The sequence below is a fragment of the Xiphias gladius genome, chromosome 20, assembly GCF_016859285.1.
Source record: "Xiphias gladius isolate SHS-SW01 ecotype Sanya breed wild chromosome 20, ASM1685928v1, whole genome shotgun sequence".
NCBI lineage: Eukaryota > Metazoa > Chordata > Actinopteri > Istiophoriformes > Xiphiidae > Xiphias > Xiphias gladius.
The window spans coordinates 3,586,227-3,605,999 of NC_053419.1; the positions used below are offsets into that span (position 1 = coordinate 3,586,227).

Here is a 19,773-nt window from a genome sequence, read left to right on the forward strand (position 1 = left end):
ACGGTTTGGGACTACAGCAAAGCATAGTGACGTTTGTGTGTCATGGGAACTTTCAGCAGGCAATGAAGCAAATGTGACCGCTCCAGACATCACTGGTACGAGTATGATGAGGCTTGATTGCAGACTGTGTTGGGTGAAAGTGTTTTTTGACCGCACAACATGGCTGGGTAAACGATATTTACCTTGCTGATGTCTTGGATATGTGCTAGTTTGCTCAACTTGCAGTAATGGCCTGTTGTCTGTAACTCCAAAGTTAGAGCCTTTTTAGTAGAAGGCTGCCCCTTTTTGTTACAGTCCCGCAACTGCAGCTCAATAAGAAGACACTGTCTAGGGAAGCACACACACTAGAATTACCATTATTTTGGAAGATACCACTTGATTTGACTAAATGAGACTGGTGAAACCTCATATTTCGATTAAGATAACTTTGGAACACATTTTTGGACAAAAGGAGCAATGTGGATTTTGTCCCTCAACTCCTCCATTGAAAAAGCATAAATATCTAGTATGACCAGGAGGAAATAATCGCAGTGAGTAAAACCTTTGTTATTGTTCATATGGGGTCATAAATATTGTTTTAAGATAGACTTTAAAAATTATGAACCTATCCTTTAAAGTCACCATGGCACCTACACTGTAAAATATCAGCACATTACTGTAAATAAGTAATAACAGAGAGTCATCAGTTGTCTTGTTAATGCTGATAAGCAGAGGTTTATCATCTGATAATCAGATTTCAGCATTTCCATAAATCATTTAGGAGACCAGATTTTTATTTTTTGTTTAAAATTGAGTGAACTGTAGGCTATAATTGAGAGAGAGAGAGAGAGAGAGAGAGAGAGAGAGAGACGTTTTCAAACGTACACGGACATGATCCAAGTTCAAAAGACATTTTTTTCAAAGGGACTCTGAATGAAATTCCTGTGTGTCACTCTTCTCACTGTGCAGGTTAAGTAATCGGGAAATCCAATCTGCACTCATACAGCAGAAAGTATGGCTAGAAAAGAAAGCAGGATCTGTGTTTTTCTGTGGAAAATAAACATGTCGTTGTCATATTATACTACATAATATACTATAAACTGTACTGTACAATACAAAACATTTCACACTGACTCTGCTGTCATTCACATGGGAGGATCAGTGTAGCATAAGTAGAGTGATGGGACTTATTTCGCACTGTTTACACTATCATCAAATAGGCACTCTGTAGTCCCCTTGAGCCCCTCTCTCTCTCCCTCTCTCTTTCTCTCCCTCTCTCTCACACACACACTCAACTCCTCCAGCAGTAGAGTGGTTAGTGTTTGAAGGAAGACACCTGTATTTATCCATTAGCTTTTAGTGCCTAGGAAATGTCACTGAGTCTGTGACAGAGACCCACTGTCGCACCATGGGGCTGACCAGACAACATAGAGTGTGTGTTGTCTAGTCACTCTCTCTCACACACACACACACACACACACACACACACACACACACACACACACACACACACACACACACACACACACACACACACACACACACACACACACACACACACACACACACACACACACACAAACACAGTAGTGGCCATGGCTGACCTTTCAGCTCTCCTGGAAGTGTTTAAAAGGCTTTAACACAAAGGAAACAGGAGTTGTTAACCTGCACTCAGAGGGAGAGAGAAATAAACTGCCCACGCCGTCTCCATTATCATCACTGCTGTGTGTCTAATGACTTGCTTTTCACCTTAAAGGAGCAGTTCAGCATTTTGGGAAATAGTCTTATTTGCTTTCTTTCAGAGAGTGAGATGAGAATGTTAATAATATATAGTTTCTTGTCTGTGTGTTAAGCCAAGACGCGGTTAACCTAGCCTAGTACGAAGACTGGAATGGAGACATGGAGCTATATCTGACAGTCCTCTAGCCGGACATGCTACACAGCAGTACTAACGAATAATAAAACAAGAGCGTGACGCTTTAATCTTTGAGATGGAAGACGTCCAGAGCTGCAGGGGGGAGGCGTAGCAATGAAAACCCAAGAGAGAGGCCTCAAGGCTGGGCAGCCAAAAAGATTCAACCTAGGGGGGCTGTATGGATGGAGAGGGGCTCCACACACACTTAACACTCTCATATTCACACACACTTGATTAAACAAAGTCCCTAGCATTGTTCACCTTCACACACGCATGAACACACACATTTTTAAGGGTCAAACTGTGTGTGAGAAGCAGCTGTTTCTTTGATCACTGAACAGCAGTAACAATTTCCTCTCTCTCTCTTTTCTGTTTTTAGTTTTTCTATCTTGATCACCCAATCCTGTTTTTTCCACTCTTCAAACTGCTGCTGTTAAAGATGTGCCTCCTCATCCTCCTCTTTTCTGCTGTCCTTGTCATCCTCTCATCTCTGTCCTATTTTCCACTGTTTTTCCTCATGTTCCTTCTTCACCTCTTCTCCTCTCTTGCATAAAATGCAAAATACATACAAGAAACAAGTAATTCAAATTAAATATAAACTGAAACATGATAGAAACAGACAATGAACAGGTGGGGGGTTTTCCTGCTGCCCCTAAACAGCTAGAAAAAAAACCATATCTAAAATGTGTCTAAATGTTGAAAATATTTCATAAATAATACATATCCTAAAAAGTCTCATCTTATATGAAATAACATGAAATAAAAATGTTAAATCAGTTATTATGAATATACAAATACAGAACAGAAACCATGTCTCCAAATGAAAAAAAACTGGAAACTTAAAAAGAGGAGAATGACTGAATTAAAGCACAGGAAGGCTGTGTTTTAAACAGAGGAGGAGAACAAGCAACAGACAGAATAGAGGAGGAGAAGGTCCTGGAGGTTAACAAGGCATGCTGGGAGCTATGTGTCATGGCTGACATGACAAGCTTGACCTTGGAGCAGGGCAGAATGTCTCCACCCTCCCTGTTCTCCCCTCCTCCCCCCTGTCATCCACCCCTCCTCCACCTTCCTCTCCTCTTTTTCTCCCTCAGCTCCCGTATCTCTCTCCCCTCGTCATCCCCTTGGCCAGGACGTTTGAGTTATAGGCCTGGCCAGTGTATGTGGGAATGGAAGATGAACCTGGAGAACATGGACACCAGAATTAGCCAGGCACTGCACAGTGGTTTTATAATGGGACACAATTTTATAACTCTGGACAGTTATCACTTTGATATCACTTTCTCCTTACTGCAGCCACAGCTCAGCTTTTCAACAATATCCCCACAAATTATATTCATAGTGGATGATTTCACAACCCATGATTTACTTGTAAAGCCAACATTCATTCCAACTGGAGGAAGTAGTGTGCCATTCAGGTAGCGAGGTGCAAAAGAAGGTTGTGGAGGTTAGGGTCGTGGATGGTTGTGTAGCGTGTCGGGCTTTCACCTGAGGACACCTGAGTTTGCATCCTCTCACAGACCTGCAATTAATGTTTTTTAATGTCTCTTTTTGAATCCACAACCATGGTCTTTCCTTAATCTTAAGTGTTAAGTTGCCTAACCATACCTTAACTGTAGTTTATTTTCAGCAATCAGTAATTTTCCCCTCACATTAAACATGCTATAATTGCAATGTACAGATAGTGTAAAAAGACAGAATTTAAATAATGTCGGCATTTAATGTAATCCGGGGTAATATCAACCCTGCTAATGAGATGGGACCGCATTCATGACCGCATTCACAGGTTTAGGCTGCTGCAACTCTTTGGTTAAGGTTTGTGAAAATTTGTGGTTTGATTTAATATTGAAATGAACACAACTTTAAGACTACCATAATTCCTGAATCTTAAACAACTGCTTTAAGTTTTCTAAAGAGACCCAGAAAAACATTTAAACCTTAAAAATATTTAATCATTATGTTGATTTAAAAAATGTAATTCAGCTCTTTATTACATTTCTTTCAATACAAACTTGCTGTTGCAAATTAGTATATGTAAGAAATTTTCAGGGGACAGGGTTGCTCAGTCAGGTCGCCTAATAATGATTTCATTAAAGCAAATGATTCAAGAGTATCTTGGGAAATGAATGAAAATTCAATACAACATTATTCTGTAATTGCAACTTTTGACCACGGTGGCCGCTGTTCAGCCAAAGTTATGGAGGCTCACCTCAGTAGGCCTAAAGGTTCTATAGGTAAGTTTTTGCCCTCGCTACATAGCCAACGTTGACATGAACAGCTGTTTACTTACCAGTCTACAAGAAACGTTGCAAGTTCAGCATCAAACTTCATTCCTTTACCCGCCAAGAGCTGTCTCCAGCAGTGGAAAGCAACGCCAATGTTGACTCTTGTTTTGCTTCTATTTCTATCTCTTCTTTTCTTCCACTGAAGTTAGCGTGCTAAGCAGCTAGCCCTGGCCCAGCCAGACCGTCTCTGTCACTGTAGCATCCAGACTGGCCTGAAGAAATAGCACTGCTCAGAGAGCGTATTATAACCCCTTGTATTGTAAACGCAACAATGGCTGAAGCACTTAGCAAGCGACCCCCAGCACCACCAGAGAAAACTTAGATATAGCACCTCTAAAGTCACTTAAATAAAATTATATATACTATGCTTTGTCCTAAATGTGATGTGGTAAAAGAGAAAATATACTTTATTGTAACCTTTTCCATACATTTAACAATAATACCAATTAAACCGATTTAAAAAAAAAAAAAAAAAAAAAAAACTGATGCAACTAATAAAACCAGTAAAATGGGCATATTGCACGTAATAATTACACATTGCACCAGAATATTGTACTTTAAACAGTGCTCAGTGAATGTATAATCACATGTATGTTTAATGCAGTTCTTTATTTCTAATCTGAAGTTTTGCTTTGGCACAGAACATTGTTGTATTCATGGCCATAAAGCTCATGTGAACTGCAACTGAAGTGAGAGAGAGTAAGACAGAGCGCCCTCTCTTTCTATAGAAACAATGGTCAACCTTTTTTTCCAATCACAGCGAAGCATCAGTTACACTTTAATTAAGTCCAATTAAGTTTTTATCACTTAACATTTGAGATGGATAATCACTAACCAGGCTGTGTTTTGGTCTTCTGTCAGTGTTTGTGATTTAAAGCTGTACAAAGTCATTATGCTGTCAGCAGTGTTTGTGCGCAGGTTAATTGGAACATAGAGCACAATTTTAACCAGGATTAATCAATGTAGTTACACGTAGCGTAATTACAGTTTTTTACTGCACTCAGGCTAGCCTCATGAACTCGTGTGATTTTTATGTTACTATTATTTATTTATTATTGTTTATTTTTTACCCAAAACATCTCATTTCTAAAATGAGCCCTCCGGCTGGTTTTTGTTTTCTTCACAGGGTAACAAAGTGAGGAGGGAGGGAGTGTGTGTTTGTGCATGTGTGTGTTTGTGTGTCTGCGCACATGTGTAATTCATTAATTAGGCTGTTTTCTCAGAGATTAGCCAGGCATCGGCTCTGTTACCTTTAGTCGCTTCATTCATTAACGGAGCATCATTCATTAGCCCTGGCCACTAATGAAAAGCCACTCTTAATTGGCAATGGAGAGATAAGGGCAAAATGAAAACACTAAATATAAATGGAGCAGGTGTTTGTGTGTGTGTTTGTGTTTCAATTAATTCTCTACATAACAAGGAGGCCCAATAAACCTTTATTAGCTACTTAACCAGGAGAGTTAGCCTGATTATACAAGGACCAACACAGAAACCTTGTTTGACGCACACACAAAAACACACACACACACACACACACACACACTATACAATCATTACCCTGGTGGTCAGTCTGTTTCCTGTGACAGTACTTTCCGATATTTAATATTAACTGAAATATTTGTCTCGCTGTCTGTCTCTCCTCAGCCGGGACGACCACAGAGCCCTCCCCTCCAGCACCACCCCCTCCTGAGACTCAGCCGGTAGAGACCAAGGCTCCCGAGGAGGAAATGGATGTCACTGATGACGACATCACAGCAGGTAGGGACACAAATACGGCATTAAAAAAAAAAAGCTTCATTAAAGAGAGAGCTGTAGGTTTCACATAGGCGTTCCAAACACATTCAGAAACTATTCCTAGAGATCCAGTGCTTGACATTTGTGATGTCAGATCTCTTCTTCAGGAGTCCATGTTTATGTCTGTATTGATATAGCTGGGTCTTTTCTTTATGAGCAGTTAACTGTAAAGGAAGGTCTGTTTACTGATGAGCAAGCATGTGCAAGGGATTTGTATATACAGTACGTACACAGTTCAGATCCCTATATGCAGCGTTAATGACATGGAATGTTGCAAAACTCCAGACTCTCACTGTTGTTTGTGCCGTTGCATCGAATAGCAGTTTGAATGTCCATCTTCAGCACTGTATAGGGTGCAGACTTCACGCTGAGAATCTCTGTGCTGTTCACACCACAAGACATTTTTTGTTGTCATTTTGACATGAGTGTGCTCAAACGACAGAACTCGGGCCTGCGTCACGCAGCGAGTTCAACTTGGCTCACCTGGCTTCAAGCATTATCACGAAGCTGGTTATTAACTGGTTCAGTTAACTCTGGGTTTTCCAGTCCAGCTCTGCACATGTTCAGCTGAAAGAGGTGAAGCTGTAATGAAGTACTTAATCATGTAATGATAAAATTTTGCTATACCCGTGGGAAAATTAGGTTAAAGCGGCAGCAAACAGTGAGGTGAGCTTTCTAAAATATATTCACTTAGCTGGAATAGAATAGGACACTGTAGACACACTAGAAATCATTTCAGAACATTAAAAGTATGGGTATAAATAAGTGCGGTGATTAATGTATATGTCTATAGTATTGAGGATTTTTTCCTTTTTTTTTCTTTTTGCCTGGGTGAACAGTATTATGGCGTCTTTGATGTCTTATTATGTCACTTTATCTCCTTTTTATCTCCTTTTATTTCTGCTCGAGGAATGACTCCTATGGCATTAATATCCTCATTGGTGCTGCACCATTTTAGTTTGGCCCCTTGTTTCTCGTTGCGCTCTTGCCAGATACTGCTCTTCTCCTGTCTCGGATGAGCCAAATACAAACACGATCCAGTTTCTGGCTGTGAGAAAATTGTACATGTTTGGAAACTGAACAAGTGTCTGGGACAGCTCAACCTTTAGAGCAGGGACTCTGTGCTGGATTTTTAAAAAATCAAATCTAAGAAATGTGTCTGGGAGAGGCATATAGTGGCAACAGCTGTGGTGTCTCTATCTGAACTCCAGTGGCTCTCTGTTATTGCCCTTGATATAAAACACCATGTTGGAGCAGAAAGAAGTGTTGCTGGTAACAGAACACTTACTGCTGGGTTCAGACTACACAGTATCAGCATGATAATGGCCCAACACAACAGATGTGAGTTGTTGAAAATGAAAACTTGAGTATTAGGACCGACAGTTGTTCAATTTAAGACATAGGATGCAGAATCTACGCAACCCTGTCTCCTTACACTTTCTACTAACATAATGAGGATATGTTGTTAATTTGTGTATTTGACAAGTCGCAAATACTCTGATACTTAACATATCAGTAAAATGTTCACAGACAACATATTTGTTTTCTGCTAGAATATCTGATCTTGCATCACAGTATCCACTTGTATTGAGTCCAGCATTATTAAAGTGTTTTATGGTTCTCTTTAGACTCTCACAGAACTTGGTTAAGGTTTGGGAAAGATCCTGGTCTGGTTTAATACAGAAAAAGTTCACAGTGACTTCAGACACAATGTGTGTATTTACATTTAACTAAGACCACAGTCTTTCCTTAAACTTAACCAAAGTGCTTTATTTGTCTAAACCACAGACAGGACTCAGGATGTGAACCTGGCCTCTGGTGTGACAGCCTTGTGCTTAAGAAGTCCACCATCCTTCCCAATCACCTCTCTGCAACTTTGCTGCTGTTAATAAATGTTTGGCTTCATTCATTGAGAAAAAAAAAAAAAAAAAACAACAACAAAAAAAACGTTGCCTCTGAATATAAGCCAGCCAGTGATTGCTTTGCCACTACAATGTAACTGGGAAATATGGAATAGTTGTATATGAATCTGATCTGGGAAGCCTCATGACATCCTGACAGAAAGAATATTATGTCTCTTTTCCAAGTCAGGGCAAGAATTAATGACTCTGTGATCAACTAATGTCCTACGGTGACCATCTCAAATTACAAAAATATCACGTACTCTGATCCTAGTGTTAGGGACAGTGTAAGGGGCTCAGAGGAGAACTACTGCTCCCTCATTTAAAAGGAACAAGGTAAGAAGGTTTAGCATCTCATCAAAATGTCTGCTGTTCACATTCCACCTTAAAGTTGCTGTAAAAGGTTTGACTGTGTTTGTGGTGTAAGATGATGGAATTCTTCTCCCCAGTGATCTTTGGAGCCTCATCTGGTTTGATATAAGAAACATTAAAAAGTCATTTATCATTTATGTGCTGCTGAATTCAGGTGTTTTGCTCTGGTGACTCCCAATGTAGATTAATCTTAGTGTGCGTGTGCGTGTGTGTGTGTGTTTGTGCGTTTTCTAATCAGTGCCCCACAACCCATGTCACCGTACTGTGACCTGCATGGTGTTAAAAGCAGTTTGGTGTTTAGTTTGCACACATGCTCTCCGTCTCTCTCTCACACACACACGGTAAAGTGAGAAATTAATTTCCCCGGGAAACACCTGCAGTACAGGTACACATGCTTTTCTGGTCCATTTATCTTTTGTGACATTTCCCCATATGTTTAATTGTGACAGACACACTGACAGGCAGATCGGCCTGGTACTTCTTCTATAGCGGCTAGTGAGGACATTTTGAGTGGCTTTTCTTCCCCCAGTTTCATGCCTGTAAACTCTGCCTCAATACTGACCATCATCATCTCATTAAAGATAATGAATCTCAAAATCACAGGAACATAAAATTAGAATGAACTAATTTGTCTGAAGGGAAATTTACATTATTTCAAAAATATGACACATTCTGAAAACACACAAATAATGGCTCTTACACGCTCTTCCTGTCCTTCTTCCTCCCCACATCCTTCTCTCAGACCAGTCGATATCACAGACGTGTGTGACGATTTATCATTCCTCACAGCTCATTTTTCTCCTATTGACAGCAGTGTTTTTTTTCATTCAGTCTCTGCAGTATTAAATCTATTAGCAGACGTCTCAAACATAGAGCAGACTCTGAATCGTCTCTGCTGTGGAGGAAAAAACACATTGAGTTTGAAAACTTTTTTGCTCTCGCTCTTTGTGTTACTGTCTCTCCCTTCCAGTCTTCCCTCCTTCCTTTGTGTCTCAGTTACCTGAATTCCTCTTGTGCTAAATCCATTTTTAAAAATCATGAAACAGGATGTGTTGTACTGGGAAACCTATCTGGTTAATTTAGAGTCGTTGTAGGGAGACCATGTAGTTTTTGATAATACCAAGCAGCGCTTTCCTTAACATAGTGTGTGATAACAGATGAAGTTAAGTTTTTGTCTCTGCTGTGTCCATATTCTTTTAAAGCTGCTGAGATCCAGATTTTCATGTTCACAGCGATACTAACTCTGTTAATGTATTAATTTCTCTCTATTTGTTAAGAAAGAGACATTTTTTTACAGCAGCGAAGTACCAGATTTTTTTGTTTGTCACTAACGTTGTTGTACAATGACTTACAGTGAAGTGTTTAATAACACATTTAGATCTGCAAAAACTGGTTATCTTCATGTCGATTATATATATTGAATATTTTTTTACTTAATCCAATAATTGTTCAGCTTATAAAATGTTATGAAATTGAGAAAAATGCCTGTCACAACTTCTAAGAGTCCTAGGTGACGTCTTCAGATGTCTTGTTTTGTCTGACCAGTGGTTAAAAACCCAGAGACTTAAATGATTTATGGATATCAAAGCTGTAACATCATGATCACACAGGATTTCTGAGTAAAGTTTTAGAAATTGAAAGAGCGAATGCTGCCAATCCAATTTCAATTTTTTTACTGACATTAGTGAGCGCTGACATAGGTTGATAAATCGATTAGTTGATTGACAGAAAATTAACAAATAATTTTCATAATTGATTAATAATTAGAAGCAATTTATCAAGAAAACATGTTAAACATTCTCTGGTTCCAGCCTCTCAGATATGAGGATTTGCGGCCTTTCCCTGTTTTAAATTATAAATTAAATATCTTTGGGACTGTAATTTGAAGACGTCATCTTTGGCTCTGAGAATTTGTGACGGACATTTTCCGCTATTTTCTGATATTTTATAGGCAAAACAATAAATTGACTAATAAAAAGACATATCAAAATGAAGGCAAAATATACTGACAGACTGACATGTTGTCAGAGTGACGCCTCACAGCAGTCGAGCTCATGAGGTAATCACAAAAAAGCTTGGTTAAACAATAGTTTTAGATTTTTTCAAGGAAACACTTACTGTATATATCTACATTAATGGAGTTAATGGTCGCTTTAATCCTCCCTCCTGTCTACACACAGAAATAAGAGGAGAGGTGAGGAATTAATGGGAGGGGAGGAAACCAGAAAAGATGACAGGGCAGAGCAGAGAAAAGCCAAGACGAAAGAAAAAGGGAAAAAGAGATGATAAGAGGGGACAAAGGAAGAGAGACAGAGATGTCGACAGCTACAGATTCACTTGGCTGCAGGCTGTTACCACGGCGATAGACTCATCACCTCAGTCTACTGTCTCTCCTGTCGCACACACACACACACACACACACACACACACACACACACACACACACACACACACACACACACACACACACACACGCACAAACATAAACCTGTCTGTGTGTGTGCCGTAATTATTTCCATAGCAGTGTCAGGGGATGTCATTAGGATCTGCTGTACCCTCCTCCTCACTCACTCACTCACTCACTCACACACACTGACTCACTCACTCACTCACTCACACACACTGACTCACTCACTCACTCACTCACTCACACACTGACTCACTCACTCACTCACTCACTCACTCACTCACTCACACACACATGCACACTCTCTTAGGTAAAAAGAGAATAACTCAGAATCAGAAAAACAACAGAAGAGTTCGGAGTGTATTTCATTTACTAACACTTGATTTGGGATGAGAAAGGGGTGTAACAGCAGGAAAAAAAAATCAGGGTGTGGTATGTTTTCAGTACAGCAAGTGAGACAAAATACACACAGAAGAAATAATTTCTCTTTTATTTTGAAAAATGTAAACATTTAGTCCAGTGTTGCTGTTACTAACTGGGAAACATAACGATCCTAAACAATGGATCCGAAAAACATTGGAGGCTCTGCCCCGACTGTTTTTTTCATTCGTCCTCACTATATTGATAACACTGATTGACAGCTATATATCGATTGGCTAACCTGACTAGCATTGTCCATATGGAATTGACACTTTAGAATTTATTTTCCACACATGCTAAGACATTTACCCAATTAGCCTGTACCAGACTAATTCTACAAATTATTTCGTTCATAGGGAATAACTGGATTCCCTACAACTGAATGCAAATCTAACATCTAATACTGAACAGTTAGGAATGAATGCAGGCCCAATGAGTCAAATTATTCTCTTCTTTGGAAGGGAAGTAAAGACTTGAAATCACATCTTTTTGTTTAACATTTTGGACATTCCTTAAGAAAATAAACCTCTGCCTCCATGTCTTCTGTTTCACAATGGACCCAAAAACATTTTTCCATGTCTAACCAGTTATTTACAGTGTAGACCCTCGGTATTTGGGCAGTTAAATGTTTTTTGTTCTTCAGGCTCTTTGCTGAAATAAAATAATGGACACTACATTAAAGTGCTGTGCTTTGATTTGAGTAGATTGTGTGGGAAATATAGCCCCTTGAACACAAGGTGGCCAAAGGTTAGGGGTTCAAAGTAATTGGACAGATACACATGTAGTCAAACAAAATCCTCATAATTAATGTTTTGTGAAAAATCCTGGAGTCTTTGACCCACAGACATCAGCAGACACTTTGTATCTTCCCTGGTGATGCTCTCCCGGAGCTTCACTGCAGCCACCTTCAGCTCTTGCTTCTTGTGGGGTCTCTCTGCCTTTAGTCTGGTCTTCAGCAAGTGGACTGCTGCTAAGTCTGACTGAGATCATGCAATTGACTCAGCCAGACGACGATATTCCACTTCTTCACTCTTAAAAGCTCTTTGGTTGCTTTGGTCATATGTTTAGAATCGTTGTCCTGCTGAATGATGAAGTGTTGTCCAGTGAGTTTTGATGTATATGACTGAATCTGATCACACAGAATGCTCCTGTATACCTCTGCATTCATCCAGTAGCTTCTGTCAGCAGTGAAATCATCAATAAATGCCAGTGTGCCAGTTCCTTTGGCAGCCATACATGGCCAAACCATAACACAACCACCACCATGAAGACCAACCTCTATCATATTGACAGAAGTTGATTTTTCTTCCGTCAGTCCGTAGAACTTAGTTCCAGAACTGTACCAGTTTCTTTTTCTGTGTTTTTGTGAATTGCAGCCTGACCTTTCTGTTTTTGCATCTTGTGGTACCTCAGAACCTGGTATCTCTTTGATAGATTTTTTTTTTTTTAGCCATATTATTATCTTTTTCACTGGCATGGTCACTTCTTTACTCCTCATATTGACAGACAACTCCACTTCAATCTAAATGGCAACCCTCAGTCAACTCTGAGCCACATGTGAACTAACAGTGAAACTAGACATAGCTGCCCAAGAAACATTTAGTAGCCATTTGTCCAATTACTTTTGAATTCTTGCAATTTGGACACTGTGTTAAAAGGGCTATATCTCAAGCATGGGTCTTTCAATATTGAGGTAAACCTACTCAAATTAAAGCTGTGACTTGGCACTTTATTGTAGTATCCAATATTTTATTTCAAATACTGTATGTGCTGAAGCACAGAGACTGAAGAACAAATACATTTGTAACTGTCCAAAGGTTTAGGGTCTAGATTATATATGATGACTTGTTTCAACAGCCAACTGGTGATTATTAATTCAATAATTAATATTGAATTGAAATTTGAGATGTCTCTCTTGATCACACCAAGTCAGTTTTTATAATCAATTAATCATTGGAGGCATTTATAAAGTAAAGCATTCAAACATTCTCTAGTTAAAGTTCTCAAATGTAAAGACTGGCTGCTTTTCAATGTCAGCTGAATATCTTCACGGTATTTTGTTGTATAATTCACTTGTGTTTTTGACTGTTGTTAAGGTAATAATAACACTGGTAACTGCTGTGCTCTTCAGTTCAACATAAAATATCTTTAAAATATCATTAAAATCCGATCATATCAATATGGAACAGTAATGTGGTTCTACACTAGAGGGAAGACTGCCTCCACTAACTGAGAGAGTATCTCATCTCTGCCTCTGATGGAGAGGGTGACCCCAGGGAGGTCAAAGGTCCCTGCTGGACACAGCCTTGTCACCCCCTCTTCATACACTGAAACACACACACTTTTCCTCTTTGCTGGCCATCATTTTGTTTTCTTCTGGATTCAGGGTCCTTCAGACATGATCAGCTGATTGATTCCAGCCAGCAAGATGTGAAATTAAACTATAGATAGATACTTGTAGCTTTTAGTGTTTTTTCACAACAATTTAGGATATTTTTACATTTATAAATGATTGATCTTTGTATTCCCAGTACAAATTAAGTCATTAAGACATTATGATTTTCTCATAAGGTCTACCTGTCATTGCTCATTAATAAAACATATTACGTTAAATAAAGATGTATTAAATACAGATAATAGAGACCGTACACACAGTTTATTTTGAATTTCATATCAGTGCCTCATCCTGTTTGTTGGGAGGAATGAAGGAAAGTAGCCAGAGAGGAAACAAAACTGAAGAAAGGAGGTAGGGATTTCGTTTTTCTTCTCCTTTCCTATTTACCCCCCCCCCCTTACTACTTCCTCATCCTTCTCTCACCCGTTGTGAGAGGTCCAGAGCAGCACAGATAGAGGTCAAAGTTCAAAGGTCAGCCTGACCCTCACCTCTCTGTGTCATTAGCCCCGTTGTGATTTGGTTAGCTGAAACGCTAGCCTCCCCTGTTAATCTAATACCAGAGCCTGGAGGTCGTTTGGGTCAGATCACATTTCTCCTCAGAACAGATTGAACTTATGGAGAGATAAATGTTCAGCGCTGTGACTCTGTATGTTCTTATTGTTTCTGATGATTGCGTCTCTGCTGTTTTATACAGCGAGTTACCCAGCTGGTGTATGGGAATATTATTACATTACTGACAGAGGACTGTAGTTATTGTCCAAATGTTACAAATGTACAGGAATGTATTTCAGGTGGCTTTGTTACAGAAACAGCAATATCGAAGATAGTAGTACAGGACAGTACAGTATGGTGTAGCGTAGTATACTATGGCATTAGTGTAGTGTAAAATGGTGTGGTATGAAATTTTATTATAGAGTGTATTAGAATGGTATAGTATGATGTAGTATAATTTGGCAAGAGTGTGTGACAGTGTGTGTGTTTGTGCATTTGTTTGTGTAGGAAAGAATCAAAAATATTCTTAGTTCCTTCAGTTCACAATTCTGTCCACTAAGAAAAAAACTTTTTTTTTTTTAACTTTCTCCAAGTTGAGTTCTCTTCATAATCCAAAAAATAAAGTAACAGTACACTTCCAGATTTGAATGATCCGTAGCAAAGTTTTTAGAGTTGAGCAGGTTGTGGTTGCATAATAAGGCAACGTCAGGCACTGAAGCAATAGGGGCAGAACACAAGGTGAGCAGGGTGATGCTAAGATTACAATATCAGTGATGGCACGTGTGAGCTCAGGCTTTAATATCCGATGTCGCCTCAACTCCTATGGGCAATTTAAAGTCTCAAATTCATAGAGACAATCAGGCAGATAGACAGAAAGACGACATGACAGACAGACGACACAACAGATGACAGGGATAGAGAGACAGACAGACAGACACAGACAGACAGACAGACAGAGAGTCCTTGTATTGTTTTGATGTGGAGTTTTCAGGCCTGTGGGCAGATTCAGATGTTAATACTGGTCACATTGATCAGGATGAAGCTCAGTTTTTACCTCAGAGACTCAGATCCTCCACTCACCACATACTCATAAAACAGAAAACACACACCCTAATCGGCTTAAATGGAAATGAGATAATGGGACAAAGCCAGACAGAGAGAGAGAGAGAGAGAGAGGGAGAGAAGGAAGGAAGGAATTCTGACTGCAGAAAATCAGCAGATCAACCCTGACCCACGCAATGTAAATGTCTGTGTATCACTCAGGCTACTTACCTTTCCTCCCTTCCTTAGTTCCTTTCAGGTGTTAGGTCAGATGTAAATAGTCTTAGACTGAATGGTTTCAAGATCAGTGAGCATGGGCAGAGCTAATTTCAAGGTCAGGGAAATACCAAAGTGTCAGAGCGCTGCTTATGCTGGTCATTGCACTGCCACAGAACTAGGGCCCTTAAAGTCAATGTAAACATGAAATTGAAATAATCTAAAAAGTCCTCACTTTTATTTGAAGCAAAGTACCAACCTCCATCAGTGTTTGTCTCTTCTTAACTGGCTTGTCTATATTTTTTTCTGTCCATTACTTTCACATTCTCTCTCGTCCCTGCCTTCTCCTTTTCTGTTTCTTCTACTTTACTGTCAGCAGTGACTCAGTTCAGGAAAATATTGAGTTGAGATGTTCTCAGGCAATTTGTCTTTTCACTGCACAGATCTGCTTGTTGTATCTAATCAGGTCAGATTAACTGTCAGATGTCTTAAATTGATCCGAGACTTAAGACTCCACACAACAAGCTATAAATCTGTCATCAAGCTTTTTTTCTCATTTTTCCACCATTTCTCAGCAATCCAACAGCAAGGCAACCCTGTCAGTAAATAAGAATCTGTGGCATTTTTATATAAAAATGGTTCTTCACCTCTCTGCCAAACTGATATATAACATAACATTTTCTTGACTTTTGCAAGTAAGGAACAAACAGCAGAATGTTGCCACTTAAACACTTACAACATCCAGATGAAACTTTTTGAATTTTGACAATTTGAGTTTCAATTTAGATAACTCTGCAAATTCTGTTGTGAAAAGTCCCACCAGAAATAGCTGAAAAATGATTTCATCTTTACATCAGAACTTAAAATATTACAAAGAAAACATTACAAATGAGAACACTAGCAGTAAATAAAGATGAACATGTGCAAAGTAGATGCATACACAATCTTCACAATAGATACTCAATTCAATTTTATTTATACAGCGCAAAATCATAACATAAATGACCTCAAGGCACTTCACAACTGTTGGGTTTCTCTCTTTATAGAGAAAGTTTCCACCATGTGCAAGCACTCGGCGATAGTGGAGAGGCAAAACTCCCTTTAACGGGAAGAAACCTGCGACAGGACCGGATTCCGGGTGGGCGGCCGTCTGCCTCGACCATTTGGGCTGAGAGGAGAGAAATGGGGGAGAGAGGAGAGAGAGAGAGGATTGATTGATATGCCTTCAGTGCTTACTAGACATACTGTACAATCTGATATAAAAACAAACAAGAGGGTCTGTTCAACACTCAGACTGATCAAGGGTTAGGGTTAGAAATATCAACCAAATAATGGTCAAAAGTTGTTTTTTTTCATAGGTCAATTCTTTGTTCACTGCTAAAACATGGTTTAAAGGAAAAGGCTTACAGGCCTTATATAACTGCCTGAGAGACAATGGTGTGGTGACTTCCAATCGAACACACCGCAACTAAACCTAAAAATTATATATATACAGTGCTAATTTGCAACAGCAAATACTTTTTAAAGAAACCTATTGCCTCCTGGATTACTTTTTTCTGTTTTGGGGCATTTTATTCCTATATTTATAGCTGACAGAAGAGAGATCACAGAAAATGAGGGGAGGAAGAGAAATTGGAGATGACATGACAACAAAGGTCCTTGGCCAGACTAAAACTGCCTTAACCCCTATGTCACCAAGGCACCAATTTATGTTTCGATCAACATAATGAAGAAACGTTTTTAACAAACGTATCTGCAACAAATCTCATATGTTTTCCTACAGTATTTGCCTGTGGCAAGTATAGCATGATTAATGTTTTCATGGTTAAACATAAAAAAAAGAAGTCAGTGCCGACATGAAACAGGACATATTTATTTTTTCAGTATTTAAAGGTTTCCTTTGGAGTTTTCCTTCATTCAGTGTGTCTTACTAAAATGAATTGTGCGTATCCCGGTCTGCTTGTGTATGCTGAATGCAAGAAACTGCTGGCACGAATTTGTATCGCCTTGCTATGTCCTCGGGGTAGTGCCTGTGATACAATCAAAATGGGGACACACGCGTCAAAACATTGCTCCGTGGCACTGCTGGTGATCAAAATCTCCACGGGGTACCCTTAACTACTACACTATCTTTCCCAAACCTGTTTTTCCAGGTTAAACAGCAGTTTGGCCAAAGTGCTATGTGCATCAAACTATCCACTCACCCACCAATGACCTGCAACCACCTGATACAAGAACTTAGCACAATTACAAAAAGCAGCAATTACATTTCCTCCAGAACATATTTGGCAAGACCTTTAAGTAGTATGTACATTTTTTAAGAATTTTTTTTTAACCACCCAGAATTACTGAACAATTATAAAACAAAGATATTAATCCACTAATCACTTAATTACTAGTTCTGTCTTTTCCCCCAAACAACTTGATAAACAAAGGAAGACATTTTTAAGTAAAAGAAATCCATTCAGTCTTTTAATTGGTTGAAAGTTGGCAGTGAAAGATTCCAGCTTTTACCTGGACCCACCTGATCAGTCCATCTGATCTGAACAGATTACATTTTTCACTGCTGGTTGTAGTTGTACTGTGTATTGATGCATTGATATAAAGGATTCAGCATTGAAATATCTCTAAAATGAAAAATTATCTGTCACTTAGGTCTTTGATTCCCCTCATAGTTTGACCCAGTTGGATTTATATAAGTAATTTCATCGTTCAATAAGAAGTTTTCTTTTCTTTCTTTCTTTTTTTTTTTTTTGTCCATTATCAAGCTCTGTAGTTTTCACCTGCCTCCCTGCTCTCTTTTTCTTTCTGTCTGTGTGATGGGGAGATAATTGTCTTTTCCCTCTCACTCGAAGTTGTGCTGCTTTTCATTTGGTGGAGTTGAAATCTAATTCTGTCAGATGGCTTTGATTCCTCTGTGAGGGAGGACAGTGTGACTAAGCTGTGGTGTCTTAAAGAAATAATTCCTTCTTTATGAAGTAGCATTGTGATGGCGGCCATCCACCGTCTCTGCATTAGGGAAATTAACGTCCAGGGCTGTTTTTCAGACCGCTTCATTAACGGCATGAATGTGACAGCTGCAGTGTGACAAAATACTAGCTGTAGCAAAAACCCGTCGGATTGCAAATTAAACTGCAAAAACATACGCATAATTGATAATAGAGGATAAAAAAATGAGACCTCATGCTTTCAATAGATTGCCAATCTGAGTTTTCATACATTATTAGCGAATTATGAAGTGAAGTTAATGAGACTGTGAGTAGAAAAGTCCTACATCATGTGTTGACACTGCTTCTGTGCTCCATTACTACTGTATTGAAGCCTATTAGGTAAGTCAAGGAAAAGGAAAACAGTGGATAAAATGTGAGTTAATGACAAAAATAAAAATATTCATGAGTCAATCTTACGATAGTATGTCAAAATATTGAGATAGTAAATAAATAAAAAAACATTTAAGTGAGTGCAGTATGCCATTATTTAGTATTTATCGTTGATATAAAGTCAATTTAGATGTACTGTAATTGTAAAAATTTATAATCCTTTTCAAAATAACTCAATATAAAATACACCAATCAGCCACAACATTAAAACCGGTAACTGGTTTTAATTTTGTAGTATTTTTTCTGTTATTTTGAAGGATTATACACAGGATTACACAAATTAACTTTTTGCAACGATAGATACTAAATAATGGATTTCAGACTTTCAAAACTGGTCTTTACATTTTTTAATTTGTTTGAAAATGTTCTCGGCAACATTTTTCCTTTTCTTATTTTGTCATGACATAGGATGTGTATGTGTATGTGTTGTTGTTGTATCACTATTTGGATTGATTGGATCATGATGTATGCCTAGTGAGTATAAGGGAAACCCTGACTGAGACCGATAGATGACTGATGGATGATCAGCAGAGATGTCAAATCGACAGGATGTGTAACTGAAGGACTAGTAAAAGCAGGAGGATGCTTCTGTCTGGTCTCCTTCTCCTACAAACCTATATTCAGTTTGTTTGTGGTATCACATGCGGACGCCCCTCTGACCCCCCCACCCCCCTCTCATACTGTCTAATTGAAGCATCGTGTTTCCAGCAAGCGCAGATAGCTCCTCTGTCTGTGTCTTAAGATGGTAAAATACACTTAACCTTCAGATGGACTTGGGCCGGTTGGAAGGGCAGAGACTGTTTCAGGACTCAAATCTTTTTTCTCTATCAACTTAATTGTGTTTTCAATTATTTCCCCGGATTTTTTGTTTCTTGACATTTGCTGTAAGGACAGCGTTTAGCCTCTCCTCCTCCCCTTCCCACCTTCTTCCCCCACAACACAAGCACTCTTTTGTTTTGTAGAACTTTTTCTTGTTCCAGAGACATGTAAAGGCTGGTCTTTGGCTTGAAGCTGCCTTCAGAGTGAAATTTTTTTGTCTGCGAGTTTTTGAGTCCGTGTTTTTGCCTAAATCTTTTCTCTCACAACGCTTTACTGTCTGTCGTTCATTTTCTCCTGCTCCCTCCATCGTTCTCACATCAGTTTCCTGCTGGTATTGATCCCCTCCCTCAGTCCCTG

The 19,773-nt window shown here is 39.0% G+C and overlaps 1 protein-coding gene across 5 annotated transcripts in view; it reads left to right on the forward strand.

Moving 5' to 3' along the window:
- Positions 1–19,773, forward strand: part of LOC120806163 (WD repeat-containing protein 7) — a 123,528-nt gene that overhangs the window by 57,260 nt on the left and 46,495 nt on the right. For all 5 annotated transcript variants that reach the window (XM_040156978.1, XM_040156982.1, XM_040156983.1 and 2 more), the window contains one exon: positions 5,824–5,937. In XM_040156978.1, coding sequence (XP_040012912.1) covers positions 5,824–5,937 — 114 coding nt within the window. The remainder of the gene's footprint in view (positions 1–5,823; positions 5,938–19,773) is intronic.